This window comes from Chenopodium quinoa, unplaced genomic scaffold (genome assembly GCF_001683475.1).
Source record: "Chenopodium quinoa cultivar QQ74 unplaced genomic scaffold, ASM168347v1, whole genome shotgun sequence".
NCBI classification, from domain to species: domain Eukaryota; kingdom Viridiplantae; phylum Streptophyta; class Magnoliopsida; order Caryophyllales; family Amaranthaceae; genus Chenopodium; species Chenopodium quinoa.
The window spans coordinates 5,428,603-5,445,908 of NW_018744878.1; the positions used below are offsets into that span (position 1 = coordinate 5,428,603).

General features: G+C 35.4%; 3 protein-coding genes across 3 annotated transcripts; 1 reads left to right on the plus strand and 2 right to left on the minus strand.

Moving 5' to 3' along the window:
* Window positions 1–828: 828 nt before the first annotated feature.
* LOC110705747 (zinc finger CCCH domain-containing protein 41-like) lies at window positions 829–9,671 on the plus strand. Its single transcript, XM_021883669.1, is given in 6 exon segments — window positions 829–1,578; window positions 4,239–4,982; window positions 5,966–7,147; window positions 7,873–8,220; window positions 8,739–9,242; window positions 9,244–9,671. Coding segments are annotated over 5 exon segments (2,856 nt in total). The 5' UTR covers window positions 829–1,578; window positions 4,239–4,283; the 3' UTR covers window positions 9,367–9,671.
* Window positions 9,672–10,942: 1,271 nt separating this feature from the next.
* LOC110705748 (amino acid transporter AVT6A-like) lies at window positions 10,943–15,330 on the minus strand. Its single transcript, XM_021883670.1, has 5 exons — window positions 14,355–15,330; window positions 14,111–14,263; window positions 13,355–13,558; window positions 12,162–12,627; window positions 10,943–11,497 (listed from the first exon to the last, which is right to left on the minus strand). The coding sequence occupies exons 1-5, from the start codon at window positions 14,779–14,781 to the stop codon at window positions 11,356–11,358; spliced, it is 1,392 nt and encodes a 463-aa protein (XP_021739362.1). The 5' UTR covers window positions 14,782–15,330; the 3' UTR covers window positions 10,943–11,355.
* A 474-nt stretch (window positions 15,331–15,804) lies between these two features.
* Window positions 15,805–17,097, minus strand: LOC110705273 (protein RRP6-like 1). The gene has a single exon (XM_021883115.1). The coding sequence runs from the start codon at window positions 17,095–17,097 to the stop codon at window positions 15,805–15,807; it is 1,293 nt and encodes a 430-aa protein (XP_021738807.1).
* Window positions 17,098–17,306: the final 209 nt, after the last annotated feature.

Below are 17,306 nucleotides of genomic sequence, written 5' to 3' on the forward strand. Positions count from 1 at the left end.
CATTTATGCGAGTATATTTCATGCAATGACTCACATTTGATTGTATTGTTTTAATTGTAATACAGGGTCTTGTTTTATAAATTTTGATAAATTTGTTTTACAAGGTCTTGATTTTTAAATTTTTACATGTAATCATATTAAAAAAAAATAAAATTAGAAGGATTATACATTAAACTTAACCTTTAATCTTCTTGATATGCCTCAAAAAATGATCGAAATGCAAACTTTATTGTATGTTAATATAGTGGGGTGATATTACTATATTCAATGCCCTGCTTCTAGATATAGGTGCAAAACTAGTGAAATAACATGATCAACTATGAGAGTTGTTTATCCAAAGTGTTATTAGATGATCACTGATCAAAAATAGTTATTATTGAATCAATACAAATGGAAGGTTATCAATGGTCAGCATATCGTCTTTATGTTTTTATGAAATCCAATGAAACAAAACTCATATTAAATTTGAAATTGCTTAATCTTGTTCTCATTAACACTGATATTGTATATAAATTTGAAATTACTTAATCTTGTTTTCATTATAGCTAATCATATCCATTAAAACACTTAACTCTATATCATCCCGTTCTCCATTGTGCTTACAATCAATTATACAAAAAAGAAAAAGAAAAAAAATATATTGTAAATGCAAAACCAATTTGAGAGATCACGAGTCTATAAGAAGTGATCTCGTTTTTTTCATTGGGTCCAGGTAGAGATCAAAGATCCCGACCGATATGGCCGAACAACTCAAAAGATAAAGAAGTATCGTTGATTTCTTCATGCTCGTTCCAAGTTTGAAGTACCATTTGTATATAAATATTCGAGACTATGCAGGATCATACACGGAATATCCTTTTTTGTCTCTCTTTAGCCTTATACCTCTTAATTCTTATCATTTGGGGGTCTTCCACCACTAGCAGGGTTTTTTTTTTTAAAAAAAATCAACTACATATTTATTCTGAAATGTTGTGAACCATACACAAGATTACAACATATTGTACAAAAAAATTCGTGCAATCTAAACTTTTCATGAGTACATCCTATTTAGGAAGATAACTTTCTAATTGGGGTATGTATCAAATGGCAAAAAATACTCCCCCTATTTTTAAAAAGCCATACACATTACGCAACACAACCAAGTGAACCAACCTTCTTCTTCCACACTAAAACCAATATTAAAGAAAAAAGAAAATTAAAAAAAAAAAATCACAACCAGCTAAACCTAAGCAATCGTCATCTTCTCCAATTTTCGAATTTCTTCGCTTTTTCTCTCTCCTCCGCTTCTCGCCTTCATCGTCACTCCGCCCTGCTTTCATGGCGGTGTTTGCGGTTGTTCAATGTCGATAATCGGACATTTGTAAATTTTTAGGGTTTTATTTGATTTTTTTGATTTTCCTGTAAATTTGAGGTGAAGCTCGAACAGCTTTTTCAAGGGTTTTTGTTTTTTGATTGCCTATAAAAAGAATGAAATTTGAGGGTTAGGGTTGCTAATTGAAGGAAATTGATAACACACTTGTTTCCCCCATTATTCGCTTGGTGGAGATTGATTGTTGATTGGAGTGCTGATTTTTGTTGGTAAGTACATGGTTTTAATTTCATACATTTGATTTTAGATCTGGGAATTATTATTTTTACTGTCAATTTTGAGAACTTAAAGAAAACCGAACAATTGTATGTTATTATTTTGATTGATTTGAATATAATTTGTTGGTTTTTATTGTAGCAAATTGTTGTTCCTGTGATAATTTTAATTTCAAGCTTTGTTATTGGTATTTCTCAGTAGGGAATGTAGATGATGTTCTGTGTATTGCTTGCATTTATCGGATGATGTCTCGAAAATTATGGGCGAGTGCTTGTTTTAGTGCCGGGGGTGGGGACGGGTTAATGGGGATGTTACGTTGGTGTTGCATAGTACGTTCTTTAGGGTTGGGAAATGTGATCACGAGTGCTTCCCCACCGCCTTTTTCAAAAATCAGAGACTCATTGTTTAGGGGTAGGGAAATGTGATCACGAGCACTTAGTTTCTTTAAAAATATGGGACTGTTAAAGTTGTGCATATAGATTAAGCCATTTAGGAGTTGTTAGTTATCCGTTGTTACTCTAAATTGACTAGTTGTGGTGCATTAATATGTTAAGAGAAGTTGAGTGAAATATGGAAGGGAGGTAGTACTTTGCACAGATGAAAGTGTTTACTAGAATTTTGAATGTTGAGATCTGAACTTTGATTCTTACTGTTTCGTGCACATCATTACAACTGGAGTATTCCTCCTAATGCCTATTGATTTTAGGAAGAACCTCACTCTGGGCTTTCCTAATGGGCTTATCCCTCTTTTCTCCCCTTCATTAGTTACAACAAGTTTCGATCACCAAGTGTAGCTGTTTGAGGTGTTGGATTCGGACATATGGTGTCCAATATGGCCATATGAGTATGTCAAAAGTTATTGGTGAGTCTGAGACGCTTGGTAATGGAAATACTAGTCACTTTGGCCTCTAGTTGGCACATTGGTTCACTGCAAGCCATGATCAATATCTCGAATCTTCATGAATTGCCGTGCATATTGCCTGCATGTTTTTTTTTTTTTTTTTAATTAATTTTTTACTTAAAAATTGTTCTAGAGGGAGGGTTTGAAGTTTTGAGCTGCTGCCTTCACCCTAGAGCCTTGTAGGCGGTCTATCTTTACCTAATGTCCTACTTCTCTCAATACGCTTAGGAACCATATTTTGTTCCGTGAACCAGAAATAGTACTGCATTATATTACTAAGCGGCCTTGCACATACTACTCTTTTAATCATTTTTAGCAAGCTACTGAAAATTTTCAAATTTCAAGTATGTGATGATTCAGAAAGTTGGATCTAAGAAGGGTTAGGTCACTGATTGTGAAATTGTATAATTAGTGATTTTTTTTTTTTTTTTTTTTTTTTTTTTTTTTATTTTTTTGCTGAACCACTTTAATTGTTTACTCATTTACTTATCAGGATTCAGTATCAGATAAACCAGAAAGGTAGCTAGAACTCAAGGTAGATTAACTAGATTAGAACCAAATCTTTTTATGGTTGGTAGAAAGAAAACTTTTCTTCCTTGACTTACAATCTTTCTCCTACACTACGAATTCTTTGCTAGGGAGTCCTTTTTCAAGTGTAGTTGCCTTTTAGTGCTGGAACAATTTACTGAGCTTACAATTACCATTTGGTGCTGGCAGGATCTAATTAGAGACTAACATATCATTTATCATCACGTTTCTAGGTGACTGAGCGGTTAACTATTAAACTTATTCATTGCTGCATAGATAGCAGATTGATGCTTTTGGGACCTATGATTATAAAGAGATGCTTGTAGATGATCCTTTTCCATAGCCTCTCTCTCAGAGATCTATATTGGTTTGGGTTCATGATTTGCAAAAGGGTAGCCTACTGATTTTGAACCAGCGTATCCGTGGATTTTAACTACAAAATTCTAGCTGCTTGGTGATGGACTTTTAAGGTTTTTAGAAATTCCAATGTCCCCTTTTTTTCAATAATGCATTCATTGGCTATGATATAACCCCCTTGCAAGTTTTTAATCATCAAATAATTTCTCAGGAGGCTCAAATTTATAAATTTATTGTCCAATTAGTAAATTAATTAAATTTATTTCCAGTGAGATGCTTATGCAGAATTGCTCCTTTGTCAATTTCGTCTGCCCGTAATTAAGGCATAGCATTTTCATGGAGGGTAGCTGGGAGTGCTGTCCTTACAGTAGCCCATTGACTAGGGTCATTTTTGTGCAAAGCTGTTGTGCTATGTTGCCTTTGTAACCCTCTCTTCCCTGATTGAAGTCTAGCATATATGTGGACGCTACAGTTTTCCTTTTGTATGATTTTTTCTAAAACACCATCCTTGTTTTGCATGCTAGATTCTCTCTGTTTTTTTTGTTTGTTTTTTTTGTTTTGTTTTGTGTTTTGTGATGAGCAGGAAAGAAGTGTTAGTTATAGTGGGATGTCTTTGCATTGCCTGGGTTCCTTTCATTCTGGATTATCTTTTACTTTTCGGTGCCTATTATGCGCTGCTGCAATACTGATTTTGGTGCTCTTTCTCTAATGTACACTGCTAGGATGTTCATACTTCATGCTTAACTGTCTGTCTGCTCACCCACATTTATTGTTGTGTTCTATGGTGGTACTAGTGCATCTAGTTGCCTATGTTAAACATAGTATAATTGGTTTTTATATTACCTAATTGTGAATTGGACTATACAGATACACTAAAGATAAGGAAGCTGTAATATCTTACTTTAAACTGGGATGGATATGGAGCTGAAAAGTCCGTCTCTGAAATCTGGTGGCGTTGTTCCTCCTGACTGTGTCAGTGATCCAGATGAGAAGGAAATTAGTGATGATGATGATGATGATCGCAACCATAAGCATCGTAGGCGGGAGACTAGGTCTCAATCCTTGGAGAGAGATCTGCTAGAACAACCTTTGTCACAACCGTACAGAAAGCGCAGCAGGACTTTTGAAAATGGACAGAGTGATCCCCAATCTCACTATGGTTTAGATAGGGACTTCACAAAATTTGAAAAGAGACGGCCTCCTGGAGTAAATTTCTCCCGGTTCCCTAGTGAGTATGGTTCTGGCAGAGGAAGGGGTAGAGATTTCCAACGTGATTCACGGTTTGGCACTGTAGATCTTGCTTCCCAAATGGCTCACCCAGGCTCTATTCAATCAGCTATGTTCACAGGAAGAGGGTTGCCTAATGTTCCAAGTGCACAAAGTGCATCCTGGAATGGCTTTGGGCTACTTCCTGCAATCCCAAATGGGGCAATAGATGCAATCAATCCACTCGGGCTGCCAGGAATCCTCAGACCACCGTTGAACTCTTCACTCAACATGGGAATTCAGCGTCAACGCTGTAGAGACTTTGAGGAGCGTGGTTTTTGTTTGAGAGGTGATATGTGTCCAATGGAGCATGGTGTCAATCGAATTGTTGTTGAAGATGTGCAGGTATGTGTACTGATTCTTGCAGAAATAACCAATTGTAACAAATTTGCAAATTCCTTGTTTATGATGCTTTACATTAATTCGTACTGGTTTCTGCACAATTTATTTCACTTAAATAGACCGTTCCCGGATGATTTGAGCTAACTTACTTTCTTTCTGACTCTCCTTGCTTGGTTTGTGCTTAGGAGGGGTGGGATTGGAATAATCAAAATTAAACCCTGTTTTTGAAGTGGCATGCATCAGCTTTAAAGCTTTGTGTGTTTTTTATTTTATTTATTTATTTTTTCTCTCTCTCTTGAGATGTGGTTAACATTTTATGTTAGATGATTTCTTTCTTGTCATTGCTTATGTGTTACATAAGCTCTAATCAGTCTGCTGTGAGGTGAATGATGTTTGTTAAGCGTAATGCTTTTGATCATCCTAAGTTGGAGGCATATTGTTTATCATCCTAAGTTAAGGCATACATAACTGCTCACATGAAACTTTTGGTAGACTATTGCTTGGTTGTCCCTTTATGGGGCTTACTGAAACTCTGGAAGGATTGTTCATGTGGCATTTTTTTTTCACTAGATTTAATAAGACAACACTATGGAAGATTACGGCCTTTACGGGTAAAAGAGGCTTATTATTGATTATAACATGTGATTGTGCATTTGGTTTTTGATAGAGGAGCCTTTTTGGGTACACATTTGAGATTTATAAATTCAGGCCAGCTTGGTGGCTTTGTTGGTGTGTATAGCTAGACTAAGAATCTGTTCTTTCAACAGTAAAAGTGGTCAGTAAGCCCCCCTGGGGCTCCTAGTCTATGTTGTTTTACAGCATATGTGCTTGTTCTGTGCAACATACAAACTGATCGCTGTATAGTCTCTTTGTTACTATATATAATGACACATTTGTTTAGGTACCTAGAAAAAATTGTTTGATCCTGTGAACACTCAGCGGAATTTAGTTAAATATCTTCTGAATACTTTTCTCCTTGTTTGCAGAGCTTGTCACAGTTTAACCTCCCAGTGTCACTCTCAAGTGCACATGTGCTGGGTACATCAGCTGGAAGTGGGTTTATGCCTTCAGTTGGTGTTTCTTCAGGTACTATGATGAACAGCCGAGGTATACACAATAAAACAAGCAAGTCTGCTTTTGATGATGAGAGCTTGGCCAGTGCTGCTAATGCTGGTGGAGCTGATGTGTATGACCCTGATCAGCCTTTGTGGAATAATGATAGTAATGAAACATCAACTCCACTTAGATTGCAACCACCCAACTTTGATGAATCTGAACCCTTTATGGATGCAGACCTTACTGATCGTGTAATCCGCAGTAGTGGGGCAGGTATTTGTTCACAAAGCACCAGTGCAACTGTTTGGGGGCGACTTAATAATTCAAAGAATAAGCTGGAGCTTAAAGAGAAATTTGACTTTAGGACAAAGCCATCAGAATATCCTGAAAGTAAATCAAAAGAGATCCGTGAGGCATCAATCAGCGTGCAAGGGACTTCTCATTTAGGAAAGCAAAACAATGGAGGACCTTTTGGCATGAAAGTTGTTGGTTCAACTTCCAAGATGCAAATTGATGCCAGGGCTAATTCTAGAAAACCATCTCAAAAGGCCCAACGTACTCTATTTGTCAATTGTATTCCCCTGAAAGACAACAAGAGAGAAAACCTTCTCTCCCATTTTAGAAAATTTGGAGAAGTAATTGATATTTACATTCCAGCAAATAGTGAACGCGCTTTTGTGCAATTTTCTAAAAGGGAAGAGGCAGAGAGAGCGTTGAAGGCACCTGATGCTGTGATGGGCAGCCGGTTTATTAAGTTATGGTGGGCAAATAGAGATAGCATAGCTGATGAGGGTACAAACAGTGCTAACACTGTGATGACGCCTCAGGCTGTGCCAGCTGCTTCAGGATCTCATCTGTCTGCTTTGAATAAAGGAAAAGATAATGTCCAACATGCTGCTATAAAAGTAGGTGTGACTAAACCACCAGCTAGCCTTGCGACCGTTGGCCATGACTATAAACCAACTGCTGCAAACAGTCCTAAGATGACACCACCAGTGCAGAAAAAGATGGAAAATTTGGAGGTTATGAGGGAGGAGCTACGTAAAAAACAGGAGATGCTGGAACAGAGGAGGAATGAATTTCGCAGACAGTTGGAAAAACTTGCTAAACAAGTAAGTGTATTTCATACTTGAATCTTCATTGTTTACCTAATTTGTGTTGAAATTTCCAAGTTTTTTGTGTTTATGTGTCTAACATGAAATTATACATGTGGTAACATGACTAATTGCACTTCTACTGTAGTCTTTTAATGCTTCTGATATTAATTAGAGTAAATTGGCGTAGTGAATTAGTTTAGCCTAGATAAGGAGAAACACTGGAATTTGTATTTATTTATTAATTTTTATTTTTGCATTATGCTGTGAATTTTGACTTCTTGTCTTTGGGTGTTTAAGTGTTTCCTTAAATCATTGGACCATAATGCCTTACATTTATTGTCTCTTATAATGTCCGTTATTCATACTTGAACATCCAATGACACCTTCAAGATGCCAATGGAAATATTGATGGAAATTGATAGGTAGACTCCTGGATCACCAGCAATTGCCCAAGGCAATTGGGTCATTAAATTATGCTGAAGAACCTGTTTGGATGTCCTTGGAAATTGGCAAATCTTGATAGAAACCAAGTGAAAGGCAGTTATGCTCTGATTGCTCTCTGACAATTTGAAACCAGACCAAATAGTATGCCTGAATGGAACAGTTGTAAAGTTTTACTGGATTCTACTGAGGGATTTTATTTGCGTAAACAAAACCATGATGGCATGAGTTTCTAGGCCTCTATGTCAATTAGGAGTAGAGATATGAAGTATTCTATGCTTATAAGTTATTGTGTGCAGGCTACAGGAGTCAAGGGTGAAGTATCAACTGAGCAAGCATCGAAGGAGCAACCAGTTGACACAGTGACCGATTTGGTGAAAACTGCAAACACAAAGTCAGCTGATGCTAATGTTTCTGGACCATTATTGAAGGATGAGGTATCAACAGATAAGATGGTTAATACTGAAAACATTACATCTCAGAGATCCAGAACAAATTCAGCTAATGCCCTGGATCCTTCAACCTTGAAGAATGCAGTTCGTCCAATGGCAACTTCTGCAATTCCTTTTCCTTTGAATAGATATAAATTGGATAACCGGCCTACAACATTTAGAATCAATGCACCTTTACCATTCGGTTTGGCAAATGTGAGTATTGCTCCTCCCCACTCTCCCAAACAAAAAGCTGGTGCTGTTACTTTGCATGTGTTCGTACCTTTATTAATTATTATGCTGGTATGTTATAGTCTTATTCGTCTTTTCTTGCGTTCCCTTAATTGAGGATTAAGGTACGGTTGAATAACTCTTGGATAATTTCCAGAGCTCTCTTTACTTTTTTTTTTCCTGCTGTGTTTGGTATTCAGCCTTTGAGTGGAATATGTTACAACAGTTAAGTTCCTGCTTATAGTCCTTAAATGTTGTTGCATGAGGTCTTGGGATAGCTATGCTGGTTGATTAATTTACTATGATGAAGGTACTTGCATACCCTTTACATGTCTAGTATGCATTTATTTTGCCTAATTATGGCATAGGTGTGTAATTCCCTTCATCATTTGTAGATGGTATTAGATACGCTGTTTTGCACCTCCCAACATGTGCTCTGAGTTCTCAGCTGTTTTTACAAGTAAGCTTAAAAGTAAAAGTGTCATCTTTCTCATGTCTACTAGGTGGTTGCTTTAAGGGATCATTTTTCAACATACGGTGCTGTATCTAATGTGGAGATTGAAGACTCTGGTGAGGAAGAGATTCCTAAAGATGGTGATTCTGAGGCAATGAAGCACTGCTCTGCTCGTGTAAGCTTTGCGACCCGTCAGTCAGCTGAAAGGGCATTCCTGAATGGTAAATCTTGGGATGGATGCAATTTACAGTTCTCATGGATAACTTCAAGTATTCCTAGTACTAGTCGAAGTAGTGGGGAAAGTTCCTCGGCCCTCAGAGGTATTCTAAATGTTGAAGTTCAGTCTGAGGATAAAACAAAGCTTGATAATTCTCAGTCTGCATTGGGCCACAAAGAGAGTAATTCATCTCCTTGTAAGTCATCAAATGAACTTTCTGGTGATAGCTCCAGGTCTAATGGCAAAGTAAGTTCTCCAGCAGCTACTGTTGAAAGGGATTTCATTTTTGAAGTTCAGTCTCCCGATAAATCAGCAAACTATATTCCCCTAGAAACTACTTGAAGTGCAAGAGGAAGAAAACGGAGGTTTTGAAGTGCAAGAGGAAGAAGATAGCTTCATTGAGGTGGATGAAGATTTGAGAGTCAGTCCAAAACTACTTGCCGAAGAAAGACTTGCCTGAAGGTAAAACTTGTCCAGGGATGTCAAAATTTTGAGACTTTGTACAGCCAGGTAAACTGTAAAATCTATTGAATTTTCGTCTATAAAAATTCAACCACCTTTCTTTAAGAAACAATGTAGTTTTGAGTTCGCCACTTGAGGATTGGTTAATTGAGTTCTCAGTCCTCTTTTCCTCTTTTGTACTTCCATAGTATTTAAACATTTATACTGTTCCACAAACAGAAGATAAATTGCATTGTTTATCTCTTTTAGGAAGTAATTCATGGTAGTTTATGTATATCAATTGAAATGTATAATTCCTTTTTACATAGCATGAAATGAGGCTATTATTGCGAGCCAGTCAGGTCCTGTTTGGTAAGGAGAACTTCTTGAGAGAACTTCTATCGCGTCTAAGCAAACCCCTTCACACTATGACAGTTCAACAGCGCATAAGCCTCTGCCTGTAACTTTGTTAGGCCTTCTTCTTTATGTTCCATTGCTGGTTGAAATATGTTGTTATTCGGGGGAGTCTAATTGATGCTAGGCTAAATGTTACCTCACCAATGATAATAAAAAACTACCTCTCATTAGATAAGCAAAGGAATTACCAACTAATTTATGCTATTTTTTTTTAAAAAAAAAAAAACACTAATTTATGCTTTATAAGCTATTTGTACAATAACATCTTTTAAATGAACTTCCTTTGTGTCCTTCGCTTAGTTTTTTTAATTTTAATTTTATTTTATTTTGGTAGTGGAAGTATTCTTTTCTTAGATAAGTACTTCGTATTATCTTTTTATAGATAGTTACTTCCTCTGCTCCACAAATATTGCAACAATGATAAAATTACACATTTTAAAGCACATTTTGTATGCTAAATATCTATAATTAATTAATTATATAAGAGTATAAATTATAAAAAGTTGATGTTGTGAAAGTATTTTACGAGACGAATCTAACAAGATCCCGCATGAATTTATTTTTCTTCACGTATAAATTATAATATGTGGTCAAACAAGCGTGATGAATAGTGAAAAAATCTAGTTGTTGAAACATTACTAGAACGGAGGAAGTATTACTTATTGGTAGGGTGTTGTTAAATCCACTAAATTTTATACTTAATGGTATATTATTGTCATGTAGGTGTTGTTAGATTCATTTAAATTTCAATACAAAAGTATAAAAGAGATTCAATGCTTTGGATTTAAAGGGTATATTTCTTTCTGTGTCCTTCAGATTATAATTAAGTACAAATCGAGGTAAATCCAACAAGATCTCACATGATTAAATATAGTACGAAGTATTTTATTATGGAGTGGAGGAAGTAATGTATTATGAGCATTAAACCAATCCATATTTTTTTTTAGGGAAAAACCAATCCATATTTTGAGCTAAACTACTCTATAATTCTATATGTCTATATCAATAACCAATCAAAAGTCGCATTAAAATTTTTTTTTAAAAAAAAAACATTAATACAATTGGCGTGATTTTAATCTTTTATTTTATACAATTATATTATTATATTAGTAATATTACAATTGCATAGGCGAAGGAATGGAGAGGAGGAAAGAAGGAAAAAAAAAAAGATTGCAAAGTTAACATATAAAAACTGAAATAAATAGTTTTGATTGATCCACCACATATTAACAACCAGTTGAAGGCAGCTTCTTATGCCCACAAGCTGACCTTTGGTATACAATATATCAAGTACAATCAACATTGACATCGAAAAAAGTTTATCGCGAACTTCTGGCCGATCTCTTTTATTTTGCAAACTATATATTAGACAATATACTTATCGGTGGTACATCACAACAAACACCGGTAGGATATAAGATGACAGTTTGTACAAAGAGCTACTCCCTGTATACATGACAAGCTGCATTTGCTCTTCATTGTAACTCTTAATACCCTAATACCGAGTAATCTCCAAGCTTTCACGGAACAGGACACAATCAGTGCTCTGCTTTGTACCCAAATAACTTAAATCGGAGCATCAAGTGTCCTATCACATTTGACTGGTTACAGAACTCTTCTTGAACAGTGCATAGGCATCACTATATATTGCCACGACATTTGAGAACACTGCAAGGACAATCATCAAAATTGCCAAGGATTTTTCTTTGGTTGTGGAAATGGCATAACGATCCCTGAAAGAACAGTTTGCAAGATAAATTAGACAATCTGATCGATACAAGATGATACACGTGTTTGTAATTCATGTATTCAGCTGAGGCAGTTAAGTGGCTCACACAAAAATATTGCAGCATAATTGAGAAACCTAATTAAACCAAAAGCATTGTCCCAATTCTATAGTGATCATAATAACAATAACATTTGGGTGGATCCATGCCATCTATTAACTTAAATTTAATTCAAAAAAGGCAGCAAATTATGGATCTTCCATTTTAAGTTTTTGATTAAGATAGGAAGAAAAAATAAGTGGCGATTAGATAGTGGTGTATCCTGCAATAGCAAGAGCATCACATTTTCATCTGCTTAAGCCTGGTGAGGAATATTCAGTAAGCAGACTACTAACAACACTATTTACTTTTACCGGGAAAAAAAACGCATTTACTGTTAATCAGGTCAAACTCATGCACATAAGTAACACAAACATCAAACAGTATCAACATAGAGTAGTTTGGATAGTGTATTTGAAGTTTTACTTGTGCAGTTAAGAATGAATAAAAAATCTATCACCAAGACACAGGTCAAAGTCACCACAGCTAAACAAGAACAATGTCAATCCCTGTTTAACTGGTCTTATTTATAAAGAATGTTTAAGAACGAAAAAGTGACAGAGGTACTCACTTTAAGATAATAGATGCAGGAAAGATAAACCCAAGACAAACTGCAGCAGTTGCTCCAGTAAACTGAAACGCATCCCAGATGCTGGGTATGAAAGTTGCTCCCAGAAATATGAGAGTTATAAGCACCATGGTAATAAGAGAAAATCTCTTGTTGCTGTTAACCAGAGGACTTGATGAGGGGAAGAAAAGGCCATCAATATTGAGCCTTAAAGGATAGAAAACAATGGGGAAAACAAGCATCAAGTGTGCAGCATAGCTGACACGAACAGCATCATTCAGCACGCCACCATATGGTATACCAAGGTCAGTATCAAAGTTTGCAAGGACATCATCCAGAGTTCCATCGCCAAACAGAAGAAACCCAAATAAACTTGTCATAACATACACAGAAGAACAGAGACCAAGTGCTGTTCGAACAACAAGTTTTATTTCGGTAGAGTCCTCGAGTTCATTGTCAATCGAGTGAACTGCAAAATTCGAAGTTTTGGTTCAATGGCAATGAGCATTGTTTGTCACAAAAGACTCTATCAGTCAAATCAATCAGTAATCTATGATAGTTCTATTGGTGCAGAAACAAGGCACAAGAGTTCAATTTAGCTAAATACAAACTAGTAATTCCACAAAAATAACTTATCCTTTAGCAAACCCACGCAACGAAACACTATGTTGCATCTGTGCAAGTTTTTTTTGTCGTAGAAAACTGACTGGTTTAAATTCATGGGATAAGATCTCCCACATATCTAAAGATAAGAAAGCAACATGGCACTTTTAACTCTTCAAACGGTGAATTCTTACCTCCTAATTGGTACAACAGAATCTCACTGACTTGTTCGAGTTCAGAGAGCACCAAGAGACATGTAGTTCATAATAATATATACAGATATAGTTAAGTAGTGACATGAACGGGTCATATTCCATCTGCAAGTCATCTTTATAAAAATAAAGGGATTGCATTAAATTAATGAGATTGCAAGTCCAACATAGATACTTTTGACCTTCAAAGAGGAACGTTATCCTTCTGGATACTATATTTTATTGACAGCATAGAGTGACCAAGTATGTGCAAGTCTTTTTATTCTATTATAATTTGAGAAAAAGGACTGCATCCATTTCATGGAACTTGGGTCAAATCCCTCATTATCTATGCTCTTCAAAAGTTTAGAAAACACCAAGAAAATAGATGAATTGACATACCATTGTAGTGACATATATATGCTGTGACAAGAACAGGTACAGCAGTGAAGAGTTTCCAGAATGAATTAAAATCAGTAATGTCAGGAAGCAATCTGGGCATCATCACAGTTCCACTTATCAACTTTATAACTGCAATTCCTACCATAATTACAAGAAATACAACAGCCAGGCCAACTGACAATGCTGATGTATATCTCAGAGAATCTGCAACACAAACACCAATTATGAGTACTCATCATAATAATCAACAAAATAAAGGAACAAAAAGAAAAAGGTTTCAGCAAGTATAAATTAAAAAGCCCTAAAAAATATTTAATATCCTGTCCCACATTGCCTATATATTCAGGAAACAGGAACAGACAACCTGCACCAAATCAAAGATTGTACTCATAAGTTATGATATAGTACCATACTCTAAAATTGGCATCAAATGTCTTCAATTGATCCAACTAATGCTAAAAATGTATGCCCACATAAGTTTGAAAATTGAAATAGTACCATAGTCTAATCACCAACCTTTATTATCTGCAATGGATCTAAGCATCTCTAATTGGTCATCAATAATATATAACACGACACTTGAAGAGCAATGAGTCAACCAAGCATGTCTTGTATGTCAATAATAAACTTATGAAATTGCAATGGCAGATAGCCAGATCGCGAAGGATATCATATTTGCAGATTTGCTAAAGAACAAGTGCACTTGCTAAATATCAAGTATGACTATCAAGATCAACCAATAAAGCAACAACTCACCAATACGCTTAAAGCAAGCCAATGGAGCAAACACACAGAGAGTTGTGATTAGGAGAATCCAAAACCGGCCGTTCCACCAGTGATCTCCAAACCAACCTTCCAACACACCAGCATGATGAACTCCACTGGCAGATGTTCCTGATAGCACATCACCTTCAAAGAAATCCCAAAACCTTCAGCAAAACCGAGCACGAAAAGCTAACAATCAATATGATAAACATATAATCATAATATAGTTATATACCTATGATGATCATGTACACAATAAGAACACCAATATTGTTGACTAAAACAGCAACTTGCAGCAAAATTCTACCAACTTTTCCAAAAGCATCTTCCATTACTCCACCATAAGATGAACACTTTCCAGCCCTGCTAAACTTAAGCAACATTTCAATGGATTTTTCAGTCAAAAAAGCCATAAATATGATCATAAAAATCCCAAGACCAAGACCCAAAATCTTCATAGTAGCAGGCAAAGCCATAATTCCAGCTCCAATAATTGTGGTGGACAAATTAAAGACTGCCCCAGAAAATGAAGCTCCATTAAATTCATCAAATCCAGCTTCTTCTTGACGTTTTTTGGGTAACAATGGAGCATTTTCATCAGGGACTTGCTTCGATTTCTTTGGGTGTCTCTCTCTCTTCGACTCCATATTATCAATTGTCATTTTTTTCCCCAAAAAATTTGAATTTGTAGACCCTAAAGTTTAGAATTTTACAGGAGCAGAAAATTAAGAGCAGGATTATCCAATCTTATTTGATAGTCTGCTCAAATCTGTCAGGATTCTTAGAAAGAAATTTTATGATTGGATTCCAAAATTAGCAAATTTCTATAAATTGGGTATCTGGATTTTGTGATTCCAGAATCCCTGATTTCAAAAAATTGGGGGAAATTTAGGGTTTTTGATATTTAAAAAGGCAAGACTTTTTTTTAAACCAACGGACAAATTGGAGATTGAAAAACACCAGTTGACCCAGAAATGAAAACCCAGAAATTTCAGTGCAAATTTTGTAATAAAACACAAAAAATTCACAGATTTTTATTGTAAATTGAGTAGAATTATAGACCCAGATGAAATCAAATTATTGAAATTGACATAAACAAAGTAATTAGAAAAAACAGAGATAAGTGAGAAACTGATAAGATTGAAAGTGAACCAATCAAACAAAGTTGATGATAGATTGAAAGATTGTTTGTTTGTGGGATTTAAATAAATATTCAAATAAATATTCAAAGGTGAAGCTTAATTCAGTTGAGATAAGCTGAGAATTGAAGTGAAAAAATTGTACACGCAAACTAATAAGTAATCACTAATCACAAATTGAAGATTTTTTTTATTTTTTTATATTTTTTTTTTGATGCAAAACAAATTGAAGAATATTACCGTGTATATAATTGCAAAACGTTACAATACTTGACTAAAATTAGAGTGTAAGGATGATTTTTTTATTTCTTATCAATAATTGAGTTAGACCATTAATCATAAATATTAAAGACGTAGACAATGCGCCAAAACTGTCATTATATAGTATGGACTTCATAATAGTTAGTCTATGATTAGTTTGTTAAACTTAGACCTATCACTTTTTTAATTAGTCTTATGATAATAGAGATCCCATAATAAAAACAAGAATTGTATTGTTATCAAATTCAGTACTACGGAGTATTATTTACACCTTCAAATATTGAATTACATATAAATTGGAACAAGGCTAGTAACACAATCATAAATCGGGTTAACAACAATCGGCAAACACCTAGGAATGGAATACATAACAAATCTTTCCGGGCTCTCATATCTTCCCGGTAATTGAACTATTCTTGCAATATCTCTGACGGGTATTTTATGTTTTAATTGTAGAGACAAATCCTCGAACTTAGTCGTGCGAGCTTCAATATCAACGGCAACTTTAATCAGCTTGACAATATAATCTAAATCCATGAAATCATGCTTGTATTTCACAATCCACATCAAATCTTCTTTATTTTTAGGCAATTTCTTAGCAATTTCTAAAATTACTTTATTAGGCAAAACATAGCCAGTACTCTCATCTTCTTCTCTTGCAACATCATCACGCCCTTCAACCAAAGCACATACGACCGCAAGTTGTTTACCATCCAAATTAGCTTCCATTAGTCCATACAAATACAAGTACGACACGTCCTTATCGAACCCTTCTTTCTCGTACAATCGAGAACTAACCTCATGGCTTAACTTACAAACTTTGGCCAATGAATCTTGACCGTAATTAGACAAGATGGTAGATTTCATAACATTATGAATGTAAAGTAAATAATGTGTGTCTTCTCTTGCGTACTTGATCATGTCACGAGGAAGAGGCCGAATTCTCCAATCCGATGTTTGATATTCCTTGTTAGCCGTAACACCACAATAATGCTTTAGAAGAAATTCAAGAGAGTTTCTTTTTAACCCCATTACCCTACATGCTTGCATCGTATCAAATAAATTGCACACATAAATATCAAAATCCCTTTGAAGCCACTTAATGACGTTACTTGCACCGTGCATTATTTTTCTCTTAGACGGATCTTGAAAAACATCTCTTAGGTAATCTCCAATACTATCCCATAACTTAAGAGTATCAACCACAAAATCCTCGTAACGAGTTGAAATTTGCATAAGACAAGTAATACCTTGGAACGAATGGTACGAATTGTGATCTAAATCCACCGCAAACTCTTCCACTTCGGATAACTTGGTAGCCAAGTAATCTAAATCGGCTACATTCTCGACTAGTTTAAAAAGGGTTGATTCGATCGACTTAGGCTTAGTAAGGTGTGACGGTAAGGGAGGGAGGAAAGCGAAGTCTAAGGGATTGTAACGCGTAGCCGGGTGTACGGGTTGTGATCCACATTTAGGCAGCCATGGATGAGTGAAAGGAGTGTTAGAATTATCAATTTCGATATCGAATTCATCTTGAGGTTTTGATAACCAAGAAACATGAAACGGAACAACAGTCATTGTTTTTTTTTTTTTTTGAGAGAATAAAATTTAGAAAAGTTTGTGGGTTTATGAAGTATGAGATTGATTAATTGATGTAATAATTAGAATTATAGTACGTATATATAGAGGAATAAATATGTAATAAAGAATATATCCAATTACTAGTCGGTTTCCTAAAACGACATTTACTCTAGCCGACTATATTATTGACGACTTTCCTAAAATTA

Bases quoted from the DNA above. Each gene is read 5' to 3' on its own strand.
- LOC110705748 (XM_021883670.1), bottom strand. From the start codon at position 14,781: ATGACAATTGATAATATGGAGTCGAAGAGAGAGAGACACCCAAAGAAA. The intron at 14,264-14,354 runs GTATATAACTAT...ATTTCTTTGAAG, and splicing joins TGTGTACATGATCATCATAG to GTGATGTGCTATCAGGAACA. The intron at 12,628-13,354 runs GTATGTCAATTC...CGAATTTTGCAG, and splicing joins ATATATATGTCACTACAATG to TTCACTCGATTGACAATGAA.
- LOC110705273 (XM_021883115.1), bottom strand. From the start codon at position 17,097: ATGACTGTTGTTCCGTTTCATGTTTCTTGGTTATCAAAACCTCAAGAT.